At 40.5% G+C, this 18,097-nt stretch overlaps 1 protein-coding gene across 1 annotated transcript; it reads left to right on the forward strand.

The window, feature by feature from the left end:
* Positions 1 to 5,410: 5,410 nt before the first annotated feature.
* On the forward strand, positions 5,411 to 14,888 carry RB195_011116 (uncharacterized protein; the record flags this gene model as incomplete). The annotated part of the gene is made up of 12 exons (XM_064192403.1): positions 5,411 to 5,582; positions 5,932 to 6,053; positions 7,913 to 8,065; positions 8,125 to 8,217; positions 8,496 to 8,609; positions 8,694 to 8,771; positions 8,830 to 8,942; positions 11,261 to 11,367; positions 11,613 to 11,743; positions 14,435 to 14,533; positions 14,678 to 14,788; positions 14,844 to 14,888. 12 exons carry the CDS (start codon positions 5,411 to 5,413, stop codon positions 14,886 to 14,888), a joined length of 1,338 nt encoding a protein of 445 aa, XP_064049986.1.
* Positions 14,889 to 18,097: the final 3,209 nt, after the last annotated feature.

Consider the following 18,097-nt stretch of genomic DNA (forward strand, 5'->3'; position numbering starts at 1 on the left):
ATGTAACTGATTCCAGGAGTGCCAAGGACCGCTCTTCGACATTTTTGAGGATTTTTTCTAACATGGATATTCGCAGCTTCATACTGGCTTCTACGCAAGGTTACAATATACTACTTAACTTAAGATTTGTTGAGATATTTGAAAGTCCAGTAATATTACCTGAAATAGATTTCTTCGCAATTTTTTTGGGTGATGCTGATGTATATGGTGGTTCCGAGCGGTAATTTTGATACGGAACCTGTGTCATACTGCCAGTGAAGCGTTCCCGACTTCCTTTTCCACAAAATCTGCGAAAATTTTCGCGAACATATTAGGTATTCCTTTATCAATATGGAGGATTACTACTAACATGTGAAGCTCAGCAGACATGAGAGGTCACAAGAATAAAAAGATCACATTTCTCTGCATCTACTTCTGTGCGGTGACCATGATAAGGTATCGTCTGATCATTTCTACTGTCTCAGATTTGTGATAAATAAAACTAAACTGATAATAATATAATTTCTCTATATCTTAGACTTTTAGGTCATTTTAAATAGATAGTTTCCTCTTCCTCTTTTCATGTAAATTTCTGGGAAATTTTTTGTTAATTGTTGTTGATATGTTGGTTTCATTGGAAGTTTTACTGAATTTCATCATACACTCAACTCACGACGAAATGCAGTTGTGCAGGCGGTTGCGCTGACCCGAGCGAAGGTTCCACCGCTATACTTCGAGCGCAACTATTCGCGCGATTAAATCACAACTCAAGTCGTCTCGACTGTGTGTTGAGCTCTGAGTGGCGCAGCTGCAGCAAATGTGCAGAATACACATACAGTAAGAAGTGTAGGTTCATTCTTTGTCGACCCGAATTTTATCATTATTGGCTTATAATCTTCTCGGGTCATTTCAATTACATGGATGGTGAAATAATGATTTCGCGTATGATTCAAACGAAGTTATCTTCAGCAAAATGCGACTTGTATACTTTTTTTCTTCCTTGATCACTTGTTTTTTTTTGTTGTTTTTAGCAAGAGAAGCTTTTTGTTAGTGTGCGCAACCGAACTATTTTGTTAACTATTTTGTTCTTTGTTCTTTGATTAATAAATATTTTGTAATTAATTCTAGTTACTCTCGGGGCAACAAATATCATCGGAGCTCCTGAGAAAATCCACACAAAGAGAAGTTTACGAGCGAGCAGAAGGATCCGGTTTTGTAGGCTAACAAAACGTGAAGTTGCCTCGATGCAGCACACCATAAAATGCATCTTTCAGTTAGCACTTTTTTCGTTAATTTTTCTTCGTTATACACACGAAATGGGAGGGTATAGAGTTCCGGTTAGAGGTTCTGTTCCGCTTTCTGCACGATCGATCGGAGGTTCGAATCCGCCCTAGTGCTCACCAAGCTTTTCATCCCTCCGGGGTCGATACGGTAGCAGACTTGTCTGGGGGGATAAAACCACTGACTTGACACATCGGCTAGCCACCGCAAGTCATTGTAAAGGCCAGTTACACGTTCGTAGACCCCCAACGATTCTGAATTGAAGTGAATGTAGGGGGCATTCCAAGCGGATTTATTAACGCCGAACACTTTATCCTTTTATTCTTTTTATACACACAAAAGCAGGAGCACATGGCGAAGGAATAAGAGCTGGACGGAAGCGATTTAATGGTGCTCTAGTTGTTCGACTGGATGGCGAAATTGGAAAGTCCCCCGCACGTTGTTGATAATCTTTTCGTCCGATGTTTTTACAATTCTCTCGGATCCAGCATTCTTTTTTTAATTTAGAGGCTCTTAACACTTCGACTATTTGCTACAACTTGATTATCTTCCCCTCGATTTCAATTATCGTGGTTCAAGCGTAGTTCTCTTCATTTTATTCTGTAGTAGGTTTGTTATGTACTGAATTCTTTTTCGTGATTAGCAGTAGTTCGCAATTCGAAGTTCGCATTTTCTACTTTGCATTTCGTTTTTTTTTTCGTGCGTAGTACACATCCGATTCGTAATGGGATTGTCCAGGAGTTCAAATCACTTATAAATCACATAAAATCGATATAATGATAATGTTTGAGACGTATAAATTTATTAGAAAAAGTACTTAACGTCGGTGAACCCAGGACGCATTAGTTTCTGCTTTCACCGGTTTTCACTAATTCCTCCTGTGACGTTCTGCTTCATTATTCTCGTCACGGGTCGCGCCAGGCAATCTCGAATTTAGACGTGCTCCCGTCATTTCGTTCTGTGAAGAAGGAAGGTTCATCGACAGTTGCCGAAGTGTTATGGAATCCTCAAAGAGCCGAGATGATGAAGGCGAAAGGACGGGGTCCTAAATGTCCTAAAAAGCATAGCAGAACTTGAGGAGCAACCATATTGCAGCCAATCGACGCGGCATCGATCGGTTTGTACTCTTCTTCTAGCCTTTGAAAAAAGAAGAGCTAAAAACATAATAACTTTTAAACGATCCCATAAAGGTGTTAGCGTTCTTCCATTTGAATGAATTCGCTTTTTGGCTTCTTTTGTCTTTTTTTCCTATAAGTCAACTCAGAATGTTCGCGTGTTGTGATGGGAACGGATTTTCTTTGAAGAAAGTGGTGCTCCTTGTTCTCTATGCCCGGTCAGAGTGATCCCTAGTTGTTTCTTTCTCTGTTCTTCATTCAAGAAATAACTGATATTTGTAACTGACTTCACGTATTCTCAGCAAACTTAGTATCACAGAGGCGTAGTCCAAAATAGTGCAAAAACTCTCTATGGTCAACATATGGGAAGGCGCGAATTTCAAACTGCTCTGTTAAGTGAGTGCTGGAGGCTGGAGGCTTAGCTTTTCAAAACCTTGTTTGTACAGGCTGTCTCCCGTGCCGCTTTCAGGCAGACTAGGCACAGAGCTTCGTTTCCTGCGCTGTTCTGGATACTGGAGTCGAGAACTCCAGCATGGTCATCGTGACGATTCTTGTCCACGGTGCAGAGCACACAACTGGATTTAGGAGCGGTTTTCTCCAGTAGCCTTTGGCAGGCCCTTCTGAGGTTGTGTCGAGGCAGCAGATGATGTCACAGTAGCAATGTCGCACCTGTCGAGATCGTCCAGAGCGGAGAGGGTTAACTGTGGTTAGTCTATGATGCGTTTCACTGAACAGTCGCCAATTGTAGCTCGTTATAAGGAAAACCGATCATACACTGAAATCACAAACATTTGAGCGACCATATGCTGCTGTGATCTAAATGAATGCTTCGCATGTAAATAATGTCGCTCGATATGTGACGGTACGGACTTCATCATGATTTTTATTCTATGACGTTATGAGCACCACCGCGCTTGCGACGCGGTTCACCTAGAACTTTCAAAATACTACCATATCGTAACACTAATGCTGATGTAACACTGATGCTTTATGAGCGACGAGCAAAATTTCTGTACATTTTCACCGATTTTGAAAGTCTTCAGAAGTGCCTTTGCAAAGAAACGGAAGTGTGGCGACAGTCCCTTGAGTGATTTGGAGAAGCGAATATGCGGAGCAAAATTAACTTTGACTTTGTTCTTAAGATTAGTCGCGCGGTTTTCATCCAGAAAGCACATAGTGTATTTCATCCATCAAAAAGACATTCTTAAGCAAATATTCTTGCTATCAAGAGGTTTCTTTTAAAACATCAGCAGTGAACTAGTAACTCAACTGTTGGTTGCGATGGTTAAGACTTCAGAAACTTTGCTTTACTACGCTACTGATGTAAGCTATCACAGTTTGAATAGAATAAGAAAGGAAAAAGAATAGTTGCAAGAATTATCGGGTTGTTCGAAAGAAAAAAAAACATAGTGTTTTGTCCACAAGTACCTTTCATGGGTATCAAGATGCAAAATCACTCACCAATCCATTAGTAAAGGATAGTGTAGTTCAGACATTGTTTCTTTATATAACAAGGTTTTCTGAATCTATGTTCCAGTTTTAGTGCCAGTATTTAGAAAGATTTCTTCGCACATTGCAGATGAAAAGCTAAATTTTTAAAATGCGTGAAAATGAAAAAAAAATTTTTTATTATTGGAAAATAGGAATAGAATAGAGTAGAATGTTGGGGGTGTTCAACATTAGCCTAATTCAAAATTATAGACATATTTGATATTTCTAGGCTTATAAACAAAAAAGGCAATGTTTTGGTAAAACAATAAAGGAAGGAATTAAATCGTGCTGGTTTGGAGAAGGTAACCACACAAACGAGCTCCATGCGTTTTGATCTCGTCGCATAGCGGAATTGTTGTTTCCATGCCGAGAAGATAGCGCAAAAAGAGGAAAAAGTAAAATGGAAGATAATTATAGACAAGTTCCTAATTCCAAAATTACTAGTTGGACTTCTTCTTGGCTTCTGCTGTCCTGTGCTCGTAGACGGCATAAACGTAAATTGCTGCCTTAAAATACCACCATTCTACATATGCCATCGTACATTTGATTATATGTTTCTCTACCCATTTTTATCACCTAAACTCTATGACACGAAGTATTTCCAATCATTTCTTGCTGTCACCCACAAACAGCTCTTCCCCTTTCTTCTATGCTAATCACAGTTGTATTGCTAGTCTCTGTGGATATCAGTAAGAAAATAAACAGATAAACAGATTCTTGTACTTCAAACTAATTAACAAACTTCAAGAATCACTCCTTGGCACTATCTTTCGTAATGTTGCGCAATGTTGAGTGCGAGTGACTGGAATGCGTTGCGTACAAAGTGCCGACGATTATTCCCATTTTGCAGTTCAACTCCGTTCCTTGTTTGTTGCCATGGACGAGCTCCAAAGCCACCTCGACATTCTCCCGACAGCCTTACGTACCTTATTTTCCTCGTGTTCGTTTCGGCATGGATGGGTCGATTTTTCACTCACGTGTCAATGAGTCATCGCTGTTTAAGTACACCCAGCGTGTGTTTATCGGCGAAGAACGATGGAATCGCTCATACATTCATACATTCCCATTTTCTTCATATTTTCCTACAAATTCGTGCCTTTGTCTGGCCTCCGGGCTCCCGTTATGTAGCTCCTCTCCATTTATCTACTTGGATACAAAAAAAGATCAACCATACATTTTAGAAAAGGCAAAATCGACATCAATTTTTTTACGCATGCTTTGCAGAGTAAGGATGAAGATTTTGAATATTATTTCGCTGTATTATTAGCCATTTTCCCGCTGCAATGTGTGTGAGATCCCTGGATGAGGTTTTCCCTAACTCCAGAAATTCTCCGCTCATTACAGAAATTGTATGTGTCATCTTATATTAGTATTTCTTATTTGACAAAAAAAAAACGATGTACGTTGCAGTGAAAGAAAGGCCTTTTCTAGATTTCTTTCGATTTCTTCCGCGTTTTTTTCCTGCCTCTTTTTCTCGATCGGTAATCGTTTTAATGTGAGTGAATTTGAAGAAAATTCCTCTCTAGGTAAAGGTTTATCGTTGAATGAATAAGGAGTTCCCAGCGGAACAGAAGAAAGAACTTGAAGCAATCGTCAGTTGTTTTGGCGATGACTTTGTGTCTATCGATTCGAACGGCGCAGAACTTAAAGGAACTATTTCGGTGGTTTTGGAGCCAAGGTCAAGCCCGATTGTAATTTCTGCTGCAGACGGAAAAGGTGACGGAAACCGCTTTCTGTTTACTTCAATAGTGGGTAGATTCTGCTCAACAGCTCTCAGCAAAAAAACCATTTGAAGAATCTATTTTAATACAACTTCTTGATGTTGGATATGAACCACGAACATCACTTTTTTCAAATGTAGATACCCGCCTGGATTTTTTTGTCAAGTTAATTTTTTCTTACCAAATCGTGAATAGAATCTCTGCAGATGTCCACTGTGAGAGAAATTTCGATTAGATGTAATTTTTCTGGGTTGGCGAAAATTTTTAGTTTTGAGACGAACTATAGCTTGACGTTTATGTTCCGATGATTATTGTTTTTTTTATCTAAATCTAAGATTTATCAGACTATGGACAATTTGAGACGACCCAACTTTCTCCGGTGAACATATGCTTCCAACTACCTGCACAGTATCCAGCCGCACCGGCTATCATCGATGTGGACTGCATCTGGATGCCCAACTCTATGGTAAGCGGCTCCCATGCTCTTTTTGCGCTTTTCTCCGCAATTTCTCTGTTTTTTTACTTCTTTTTTTGACTCTGTACTGCCTTTAGACTCCTTCAAGAGATATGCTCAAGATAAAAAGGATCCGAAGGGGAACTCGGCATCCGTTCCTTTGTTGTGTGGAAAAATATCATATCTAATCCAATTTATCTCTTAGAAAAGACTCCTAAGAAACGAGTGAGAGCAATGGTATTCCTTAGTCTTCAATGACGAAAATATTAATTTGAACAAAATAACAAAACAAAATTATGAACACTGAATGTGTTCATGGAAATGATCAGTGCTTACATAGAAGCATAGGAACTTATGCCTGCTTGCACGACTGCAACGCGCTCGCTTCCACTCATTCACGCCTAGCACTCACTTCCCCTGTACGAGGCTTCGCTCCACTTCAACGTTCAAGCGTTCCGTATTTTCTTTACGTAAAACTGAAATAAAAAATTCAAATTCAATTCAAAATTCAAAGAAGTTTACCATCACCGCTCTCATGTGAAAGGAGCAAGATTTACTTAGAAAATTTGCTTTGGACGAGATGCAATAAAATCTGCGTTGGAAACTGCTAATAACTGCACATTACAGAAACACTTTCAAATCTCATCGATTTCTCCGTCGCGCTCTTTCTTCTGTGTTGGTTTTTAAAATTGTTTCACTCTAGCAAGTTCACACGTGCGAAGCACGTGTTTAGTTGTGACGATGCTGAAGTCGAGGCAAGATGCAAACGAATAGAAGCACAATAATTCATCGTTGTGACACACAACAATTTCCACAACACACGTTTGTATTTCATGACCGCAAATACTCACAAGAAACACATTTTTAGGACACGCCAGAAATTACTACAAATTACTCCTTTACTCTACAACTACATTATTGTAAATTACTTACTATTACTACAGTTACTACAAATTACTACGAAATTGACGATGTTGTGATCTCTGTGCGAGACTATTGAGATAGTAGAATCACCTTTTCTGTACATTAGAAAGTATCTTCTTTTTACACCTTCCGGATCCTTCGACAGTTCATTCATTTACTTTATTCTTATAAATTTACTTTCCTTCTTTGACTTAAATGCGCTGCTGAGGAGGACATCGCTGATCTCCGAGTCGCGTGCTCGTTAATGCGCTGCGAAGGGATCATTATCTTCAAAAGTTACAAAGGTGATATTGCAAGTTTTGTAAGAACAAGGCTAACGTGACGTGATTTCTAGGAACTTCTGTATCTCGGAGTATGTTCGAATTTTTCGAAGAATATTGTGTACTTAGAAGTTGTTGAGTGACTGTGTGGATACGCCAGAGCTCTGTTCGCCTTGAATCCTTGCCACGCGGTATATTCGGTCACAACTGACGTTTCCCAAGAAAACTCGAAATTGGATAATGAAACTTTTTATCTTCAATAACAGCTTAATAAACAGCGTCATAAACATAAACGATGACAAAAACCCGAGGAAACGGAATCATGAAATACGAAACACTATAACATTCATAACATCTCATTAAATTGCTGCACTAACAACTATAATCACACTCGTAGAACTTTCTTACTACATAAAGATTCACTCCTAAGCATCTCAGCATCTAAACACCTTACACAAAAGAAATCTAACTTACGAACGTACCCTTACCCCCACTCACATGCCCCCAGCCGGCCCCCGCCACCCCTCGAAAGCAGGTGACGCTGGTTCCCGCCGTCCCATAATGTCTCGTCCCAAAGATTCGATACTTTTGATTAATATCAATTGATTAATACCTTTGATTATCGATTTTCTAAGGACGGCTTGCCGTCAAACTGTTTCCCTAACAAAATTTATTCTTATTTTTCAGGAGCACGCAATCTTGAGGCGAATTGGTGATGTTCTTCACGAGAACAACGGATTGCCTGTACTGTTTTCGTGCTATGAAGAGGTGAAGAAATTTGTCGAGGGAACAGAAATCACCGAATTACATTTGGGAGAAAATCGCTTCGCTCGAAATAATGTTAGTTATTGAATGGACTGTTTATGAGCTCCTAGTAAAGAGAAATAGTTTTTCTTCAGAAAATGTCACCAAGGGAATTGCTGGAGGCCGCGAGGAAAGCGTGCGAGAAAGCCGAGATGGACGATTTCGAAGCGCATTGCCACGACTGTGATGTAAGCAGAAATTTTTATTGCCCATTCAATAACATGCAACTTTTTTTTGAAACAACAATTGTTGCATGAGATCTCTTGGGGGAAGTACGGAAGGGAACGTTTTCCCGAGAAGGAGTTAGCCACAGGAAGTTTCGTAGAATTAAGATAACGTGACTAACAATTGAGACAATGCAAGGCAGAAAATTACCAAATTATCACTACCGAATTAGCGAGTTAAATAAATGAACCACCAGTTCTTACATTTGATTCGGTTGGTTTTTATCTGCACTTCTTTGTAGGTTTGTTTGGAAAACAAATCTGGACGTGAATGTGCACGATTCTCACCGTGCAGACATTCATTTTGTAAGGAATGTGTAGCTGCATATTTTAATGAAAAACTCACGTCTGTAGAGGTGAGGTATTTTCCGGGGTCTGATTTTCTTGCGTGAACCATAATTTACGGATTTATTGTTCGTAGTCATCAAACTCGTATTTAGATCTCATCTCTCACATGCCTTAGCGACGGTTGTGAGTCCAGCGCTTCACAGCAGTTGATTGTAGAACTTCTCGGCCAGGTGCGTCCTGATTTTACGTAAATAAACTCTTCCTTTTCTTCCACCTAAGCGTACTTAGGAGGCTTTTGATCGCTATGAGACAGTCCTACTTTCGAAGACCTTGAATGGATTGGACGATGTTTGTGTGTGTCCTAGAATCACGTGTCAGAAACCGGCTGCCATCAGTAAAGCGTGAGCTCTTTTGTCTCTTAAATATAACTTTGAAATGTATTCAGTCGTTAGTATCCTCAATTTTTTTTCTGTAGAAAATCTCGTTTTCTTCATTTTTACTACTCGTTTTTGCTTCTCTCTACGCAATATTTTAAATACTTGAACTGAATGGCGAGTTCCCATAGGATTAAACGTACCAGGGATTCTAGTCCAATGAGAAGAGTTAAAAATGGCTGGTACGTTTCTGTAACATCCTCCCCAAATGGCTCTTAAAGGGATCACCCCACGAATCTGAGGTGGTACGGATTTCAGGTGGAGTATTCGTATACGGGATAGTAGATTATGGAGAGGGGGGTGATTCCGTCCATTTCTTCTTAATTCTTAAAAAACGGCCCCGATGATGCGGCGCGTGCAAATGGCTGGCGCGCTCCAGTCGAACTCCTTGTGGAAAATAGTGCACCGGAACCTCCGAAGCCGTATCTTCCGGGCTGTTTTTATGGCAGTTAGGAAGAAATGAGCGGGATCACCCACCTCTCCATAATCTACTATCCCGTATACGAATGCTCCACCTGAAATCCGCACCACCTCAGATTCGTGGAGTGATGCCTTTGAACCTGTAGTTTCTAGTAAAGAAAGATAATGGTAACATGGTGCACGAAATATTCACTCATTGTGTGCCGCATAGCATGGCATACCTCACCTGTTTAACATGGCTGATAGTGTTTTTTTTTCGTTTACGATTGGGGTCGTTTGGAACCAGCGCATCTTCGTTCTCCAGTACTTCTTATGCTTATGAAAAATATTTGAAAGCGTTACCGAAAATGTATGACCTATTGTCGGGTAACAATCATGGATCGGTCGACGTGTAAGAGAATTAAATCCTAAGATTTGTCTCTAGTCCATATTGGAAGTAGCCCTAACGCTAATCGAGGTTTCTTTGGTCTCCGCGTCTTCAATTAGTGGGCATTATCAGTGCCAACTAAATTAAGATTGACCTCAGACGTCGTTAATTAAAAGTTGGTGTCAAAAGTTAACGGTAACTACAAGCTTAATTACACGCACATGATAGCAATTAATATACGACGTTATGTGATGTGTCGTAATATAGGAAACAAAAGGATAATTAATTAAGAAGAGAAATCACAAAACACTTACTTAATCGGCAGGCTGGTATTATCGCCTGACGCGCTTTCGGATCTTCGTCGAGGCGTGTCGTACTCGAATACAACTACCCCAATCATCTCGTGAGATATCTTGTGAGACTTGACATCTCGCGCAAACTGCCTGTCGACTACGAGTGAGTACCCGAGTACCCTCAGGCCGACAGTTCAAGATAAAGAAACGCAGGGTTGTTACTAAGGATTCCACGCTCTCTCTAGGGATTTGAGCTATTTGGGTTGGGATTTGGCGGAGTGCTGCCTTCTGCAGTATTTGAGCAACTTCTCCCATATAATTGTGAAAGTTATGCAGCTCGTACCTGCTCGTAGAATGCATACTCAAACACCTGATTGCGTTTAGTGTAAGCAGAGCCACTGCGGACAAATGGAAGTGAGCCTCGGACAAGCCACCTCTGAAATACTCACGAATCATTTTCACAAAACCACATAATCTTATACCATCAAGATGTTGGCATTTCTACACTCTTCAATGTTATAGATTAAATAAGAACAGAAATTGCAGCAATCGATAAGTCAACAATTTAGCATTTCTATGACAAGCGATTAAATAGATACAAATCACAGAAACACAAATTAGGCAACTCCAATCCTATTTATTGTTTCATTCACTGGTCCTCGTTGTCAACAAGCCCCAGGTCCACAGAAGAAGTGTTTAGAGATGCTTACTGAATATCTAGCTTTTCAATTCATAGATTCAACCGAAATTTGTTATTCGCGAATCACGGCTTACAGTAATTTCTTTAGCCTTATTGTTTACATTTTCATACGGATTTCATAATAGATACTTTGGTGCCGGCTACTACACGTTCATTTTCATTTGTGGCCCGCATGCGGAATGGTAATCCGACGTTACCCCGAAGAGCAGCGTACTTGATACTATTATTTTGCAAATTTAGTGCGTATAGAACCAAATTGTGAGACGAGTATTATAATTTATCATTAAATTACATTTACAATTCAATTACATAAATTACATAACTTGCATAGTTACGTGCACCGATTATGCCTTTGAAATAACAATAATAGCTTTAGTTAGAGCAGTTGTAACAATGAAACACCTTGTAAAATAAATTGCTTGCTTCTAGGACCTTCAAATTTTCGATCTTTTTCTTTAACGAAATAACGAATAAGAAAGCTAAAGATTTGAACAGGTACTTTTAGGACCGATGGTCTTGCAACGTGTCTTGTATGCGGTTACTCGTTTTGCACAAGATGCCGTAGAACATTTCACGGAGTTCATCCATGTCAAAAGAAATTCGATATATCTGGTATGGAAACGATTCTCTTAAATTCGCTTCGGCTGCTGTTCTTTTTGGATGACATGAATTTCCATTAACTGAAGATCCACAGATCTTAAGAGCAGAGATCTCAGAAATCTAATCTTGACCAGGTTGAAACTGTTATTGGCGTGTGTTATTTTCCCATATTTGGTTTCTAAAACATGTGGTAGTAAGATGCGGCCGAAGGAGAATGTCCTTTGAAAATTTTATACCGTTGAAGGGAAGTCTTTCAGTTTCAACTTTCGTTGAAAACGGAGACGGTACATGGGGACTGCGAGAGGTGACGTTGCAGGAGTATCTCAGAGCAACTCCCGAGGAAAGGATTGAGATGGGTTGGTGGTATGGAGGAATTGAAAATTTGGAGGTATGATGATTTTTTAATTCATTTCCAGCTTCTGCGCGAGGTTGGGTGCACTAAGATACTTGCCACGAAAAGGTGAATTTTGTTGTGTAGTAACCAAGATGGAGATTTTTCTTTTGAATAAACTAGACAACTAGACATGGCAACTAATAAAGACAATTGTTTTTTTTTTTGACGGCTAACTTTTTAAAAAAGCTCAGAATCTTTCCGAGCGCTATGTGTCTCAGAGTAAAGGGGGGGGGGGGGGCAGGATAGAGAGGTGAATAAAAAAGAAGGTCAACATTACCATACTAGGGAGTTTAACAAGAAAAAAAAAACCAGCAGACTGTTTCACAATGACCAGTGCGAAATGGCACTAATCCTTCACCCCACTGGGCCACCTTTTTCTTCAAACTAAATCGTTACTTATAGATGCATATAAGACTCTGCTCCATTGGCATATCATCACCTGTGTGTCACCTGTGCTCCCGTTGTCCATCGACTTGCTCGAACGGAGACCAGTAATACTTCCATTTATCCCGATCGCGCGCAAGTGTTGCGCAGTGCCATCTCTTCTCGCGAGGGACTCGAAGAGCGTCGTACTCTTCTTTGAAAGGCTTCGTGAAGAGGTCTGACCACCGGGTCGGCGGTCTTTCTGCGCTGCGTTTGATGTCGTGTGCTATCCAGTCGCTTACGGTTCTGGTCCAACGATTGTCGTTGAAACGCATCACGTGTCCGGCCCATCTAAGTTTACTTTCCTTGGCATATGCGGCAGCGTCTCTGATCTTCGATCGGTGACGTAGAGGTGAACTTCCACTCCCTTCTTTCACTTGCGTATAGCGGGTTACTCCTAGCATCACCCTTTCAATTCCGCGTTCCATGACGCTGATCGCATTCTCCTCCTACCTGCGAAACGCGCACGTTTCTGAAGCGTAGGTCAAAGCAGGAAGGAGGGTGGTGTTGAATAGGTGAGCACGGAGCCGGATGTTCTTGGTCCTCTTCACTACAATCTCGATGCTCTTGAATGCTCTCCAAGCCGCTCGTTTCCTTCTGCCCAGCTCGGAGGTCAGGTCTTTCATCATGCTGATTTTCCGACCTAGATATACATAGCTGGACCATTCGGATGTATTCGTACAGTTAAGCGTGAATGGGGCATAAGAAGCCCATCTTTCCCTCATTAACATCGTCTTGTCCGGTTTCAGCTGAAGACCGATCTTTTTACACGTTTCGTCAAATCAAGTAAATGCCGGTCGTCAACTTTCACTCCATGTTATCCCATTCCGATCCTCGCCCGAAAGTAGTACTGAATATTTAGGGTGAAATTGTGTAATCCTGACGAACCCCTCTCTAGGGACGCCTTGGTTGTTCAAGGCCTTCATGGCAGCGGCATCTTGTACTCTCGCGATAGTTCTATGAGTTTTTAAACCGTGTGTATGTTGTCAGTCGTACTGAACCCTTTTCAAAACCCTGCTTGCTCGCATGGCTGTCCTTCATCGAATTTTCTTTCTATCCTGTTTAGGATTACTTTAGTGAAGAGCTTGTAGATGACAGACAGTAAGCAGATTGAACAATAGCTGCCGATGTCTTGTGGGTCTTCCTTCTTATACAAGAGCACGATCCTGCTGGTTTTCCATTGCTTAGGAACCTTGCATTCCGACAGAGTGAAGAGTCTCGCCAGTGTGTTGATGAGGAGTGGCGGTAGTTATTTCAGATGTTCAAGTTTGATTCTGTCGAGACCGGGTGAAGTTCTTCACCGACATGATGGCATATCAGACTTCGGAAGGGAGGACCTTTGAAATGACATGTGAATCTTCCTTCAGATGGTGAGAAGGCAAGTGGACGTGACTGTCGAAGAGATCTGAGTAGAAGTCGTAAATGATCTTTACCGTCCCCTTTCTCGATGCTGTAGTTGTTCCGTCTGGGGTCCGGAGAGCAGTCATTGTTGTTTTATGATTGGCGAAGTTCCGACGGGAGTAGCGGATGTTCCTTTCCTCCTCTGCAGCTTCAGCCAACACTTCTGCTCTTTTCCTTTATCGCCTATCTGAAAAGCCTTGCGAGCTCGGACGTGAGTTCTTGGTTGCCTGCTGCTCGTGCGGCTCCGCGCTGACGTATCAGCTCTAGAGTTTTTGGAGACAGGCGTCCCTTGGTGGTTTTGAAAGTCGTCGCTTTCCTCGTACAGTCGTAAAGATGCTCTACAAACCATCAATATTCGTCGTCGATGTTGTCATTGACGGTATCTTCCCAAAAGCCAGCAAGCGAAGCGAAAGATGTCCATCTCATCCCGAGATTTGGCCACCCTCTTAGCTATCGCCGTTTGAGACACCAGATGGTGGTTTTCTCGATACTGAGGCAGATTGCATGAAAACGAAGCAGGTTTCGCTTCGTGTCAACAACGTTTGCCACAGTATGAATGGCTTTCACACGAGAAGTCAATGCTACAGGAATCAGAGAGGCCACGTTACAACTTTTTTGAAGGACGAAAGAAAATATTTACGGAACTCTGCGCTTGCTTGGGCTTCCAATTTTTCCTGAGGTCAAGAATATTCGTAGCGTTTGAAACTGTATCAAAGGGTGATATTCAACTATTCACCAACTACTGCAGGTCATTCCCCATAGTCATTTTCCGACAGCACTGTGCGAGGAACAAGCAAAACATTCTAGAGTTAAATTGATGAAGCAGATTGAATATCAGTACCTATGAGGTACCGTTTGCAGGCTGAAATGGAAGAAGCAATGAAAAAGGTGGACGGCCACAGCTACATGTGGATTCAAGAGAACAGCAAAAGATGTCCCAAGTGCGCAGTTCCAATTCAGGTATAAAATTATATTTATTTATATAATTAATTATATCTATTATTTATATAAAACCGCATAGAACTTCCCTCAAGAACAAATTAATAATGGCCCGTTTCGATCCCAACCGAAAACTGTAAATGATTCGAACATTTTTTTATTTAGAAAATCGATGGTTGTAACAAGATGATCTGTCCCGCCTGTAAAACCGCCTTCTGTTGGGTATGCGAAGTGATTCTCGACTTGCGAGACCCATACAAACATTACAATAGTGGTGTAAGTTTTACTGCAACCACACCCGAAACTGTCTAATAGATGTAAATGATTCCAGGAATGTCAAGAGCCGCTCTTCGAAATCCCTGAGGATCTTGTCTAGTACAGATATTTTCGATTTCACATTGGCTACTACTATCGTAAGATTACAATCTGCTGCCAAACTTAAGATTTGTTGAGACGTTTGAAAGTGTGATCATATTATTTGACATGGATGTCTTCGTAATTTTTTCTTGGTGATAGTGATGTATATAGTGATTTTGACCTGTAATTTTGACATGGACCCTGTGTCGTACTACCACTGAAGCATCCTCAATTTCCTTTTTCCAAAAAATATCTGCGAAAGTCTTTGGGAACATATTAGGAATTTTTTAAAATCAAAGCGAAGGATTACAGCTAATATGCGAAGCGCAGAAGCAAAAATCGTAAGATCACGATATTTTATGTTTACTGTTGTTTTCTGCGGTTAAAAGTAATAACCAAGGTATTGTCCGAACACTTACTATATCAGATATCTGAAATAAGAGATAATGATATGATTTCTGTATATCTTACGTTACCTTTCAACGGAAGTACGTAATTTTCTCTTATGCTCCTTATGTTTATTTCTGCGAAATTTTCTTCGTAATCTTCTTTGGAAATTTTACTGAATTTTACTGAATTAACTCATAACGACAGAACTTGTGGTCTAATCCTGCAAGCAGTTGCGGTTGAACTCGCTAGCCCCATCAACTTCTAAGCCGAGCGACTGTCCCACTGCCTTCTTTCGAGCCCAACAGCTTACGCAATTGCACCACAACTCAGGTTGTTTTGATCAGGACCGTGTGCTGAGTTCTCAACAGTGCGATGGTCAGAGCTTTCGCTATTCATTGCTGCTTCAGGAAGTAGTTAATGTGTAAAAAATAAAGTTTCTGGCGCTAATCAATTCGCTTGGAAGGCGCCTACTCGCTCCACTTCAACTCAAAATTGCTTCAAATTCACGAGCACGTGTCCAGGGCTAGGACGAATTCGAACCATCAATCGATCGTGCAGTCACAAAACCTTTTACCGACTGCGCTACACGCGTTATCCTTTATGTCTCCGAAGATTTCCGCAGGTTTTTGGAAAAAAATATTATAAACACCAATAAGTTAAGGAACACCAACAAGATGCTCCCACGCTTGAGGATTGGGCTCGATTTCCAAATACATTTAGTGACTTCGTTGACAACAGCCTCTTATCCAATTACTCCAAGTTTGTACAGCTCGTTGACAGTACTTTTAGCTTTTATAGACCATCAGTAAAAAGCATATTGTCTTTCTACATGCTCTTTTCTACTCTGACTGTGCAGCCTAGGCTCATTATTTTTTTACCCAAATTTTATTATTGCTTGCTTTTCTTGTAATCTAGCCGGGTATTTCCACTTACATGAATGAATGATATGAATGATGTAATGGCAATTTCGCGCATTGATTCAAAAACAGTAATCTTCAGCAAAATACGGTTTGTATAGTTTTTCCCGCGTTGATTACTTGTGTTTCTGCTGGCGGCAAGAGAACCTTTTTGCTAAGTATTTGTGGTCTTACTGCCCTTTATTTTGTTGCTCCAGAGTTGAAGTTTGATTTTTTGCTGTTATTTTGATTACAGTTAGTGGATAAAGGATAAGATGTCTGGCGTTAATCTCCCCGATTAAAATGTGCCAACGCCTTCACTTCAGTTTCGAATCGTTGAAAATTCACGAACGGGTGTGGAATACAGTGAGCCGATGTGTTGTAAAATTAGAGCCGGGCATGCAAACAGGTGTTTAAATATAGCTAAACAGTTTACTTAATCCTTAATCTACATAGAAGCCTGAGTTTGTCAGAACGATGATGATGTTCACATCATCGCATGATCGCATCCTATGCTAACTGTTGGAGAAGAGGACGAAAAAATCTAATGTTTCTAATATCCCTACCTGATTGTAGTGGTACCAAGGAATATAGGTGAGAAATTAAAGGATAAAGTCACTGATGTCAATCCACTTGGGATGCGCCAACGCGTTTTATTGCAATTCCTAATCGTTGCGGTTTTGGAACGCGTGTTGGCCTACACAATGACTTGCGGGGGTCAGCCGATGATCAAGTCAGTGCAGAAATAGGGTGGCAACGCTTTTGGAATGCGTTCTGCATCGGTATTAGTTACATCTTCCATTCTGTAAAATTGAAAAGATCCTGGCGAGATTCGAACATCCGATTGTTCGTTTTCATTATGAATGAGTAAAATTGTGCGTAGATAGTGGGAAATGAAGTGGAAATGGAATCAAAAATCAAATCCTCAATCGCTTGTTATCACCGTCGAAAGAACTGTTGTGTCGTCGGATACACGTTGAGGACTTCTTCATCTTTTCAACTTATATGTGCACATATGTGCTTACAGTGAACTTGCAGCAAAATATCTGTGGCAGTTATATCACATTATGTTCTTGTTTCACTTGCAGCACTATCTATTAATACCCATTATAGTACAGTTTATTATTATTTACCATATTATACGATATTATTTTATGTTAATTTATTACTGTGTGCAGTTTTGTTTTTTCACTCTATTTATTTTAATATAATTTTTATTGCTACATGAGCAGCTATACTAGAAAAAATAAGATGAGGGCTCCGTTTTCAGGATGGCTTTCAATGGAAAAGAGATCTTTCTCAGTTTTTCCTAACGTGTTTAGCTCAAAACAACAAGACGTCGCACATTGAGCCGCTTATTTTCTGCTTGATCCACGATCGACATTGCTTAGGTGGAGTGAGGGAATTAGCACTGGGCAGGCGATTCGTCTGGAGTTCGCAGACCAACCGAAAGAGATCACAACTGAGTACAAATATAAAGAACAAAGTAATAAGGAATTTATTGAAGGAAACTACGCACAAGAGAACTTCAAAAACTACCAAAGATGGTGAAGCTTAAGTATGCAGTCGCTAGCGATAGCGAAAGGAAAAGCAACATTTGTTCTTGGGAACTGATACAGAAAATTGTTATAAGTATTCAACAGCAACTTAATTCAAATTTGCGACACACTTGATATTTCTAGGCTAATGAGCAAAAAATGCAATGTATTGTAAAAATAATACAAGGAGGTAAATAGTTAAGGTTTGGAGTAGAGAAGATACATATTCTGTGAGGTGGCACTCATGAGCAGCAAAGCGCTGTTTTTTCGTTTCCCTTCACAGAGGAAAAACTTTGTGCGAGGTGAGACTTAATTGTAGAAGTGGTTCATTTAAACCATGCATTCGGGCTCTCCCTCATCCCCTTTCAGTGCTGCGTATCGTGGAGTTATAAACCATGTTCTCG

The sequence above is a fragment of the Necator americanus genome, chromosome III, assembly GCF_031761385.1.
Source record: "Necator americanus strain Aroian chromosome III, whole genome shotgun sequence".
NCBI classification, from domain to species: domain Eukaryota; kingdom Metazoa; phylum Nematoda; class Chromadorea; order Rhabditida; family Ancylostomatidae; genus Necator; species Necator americanus.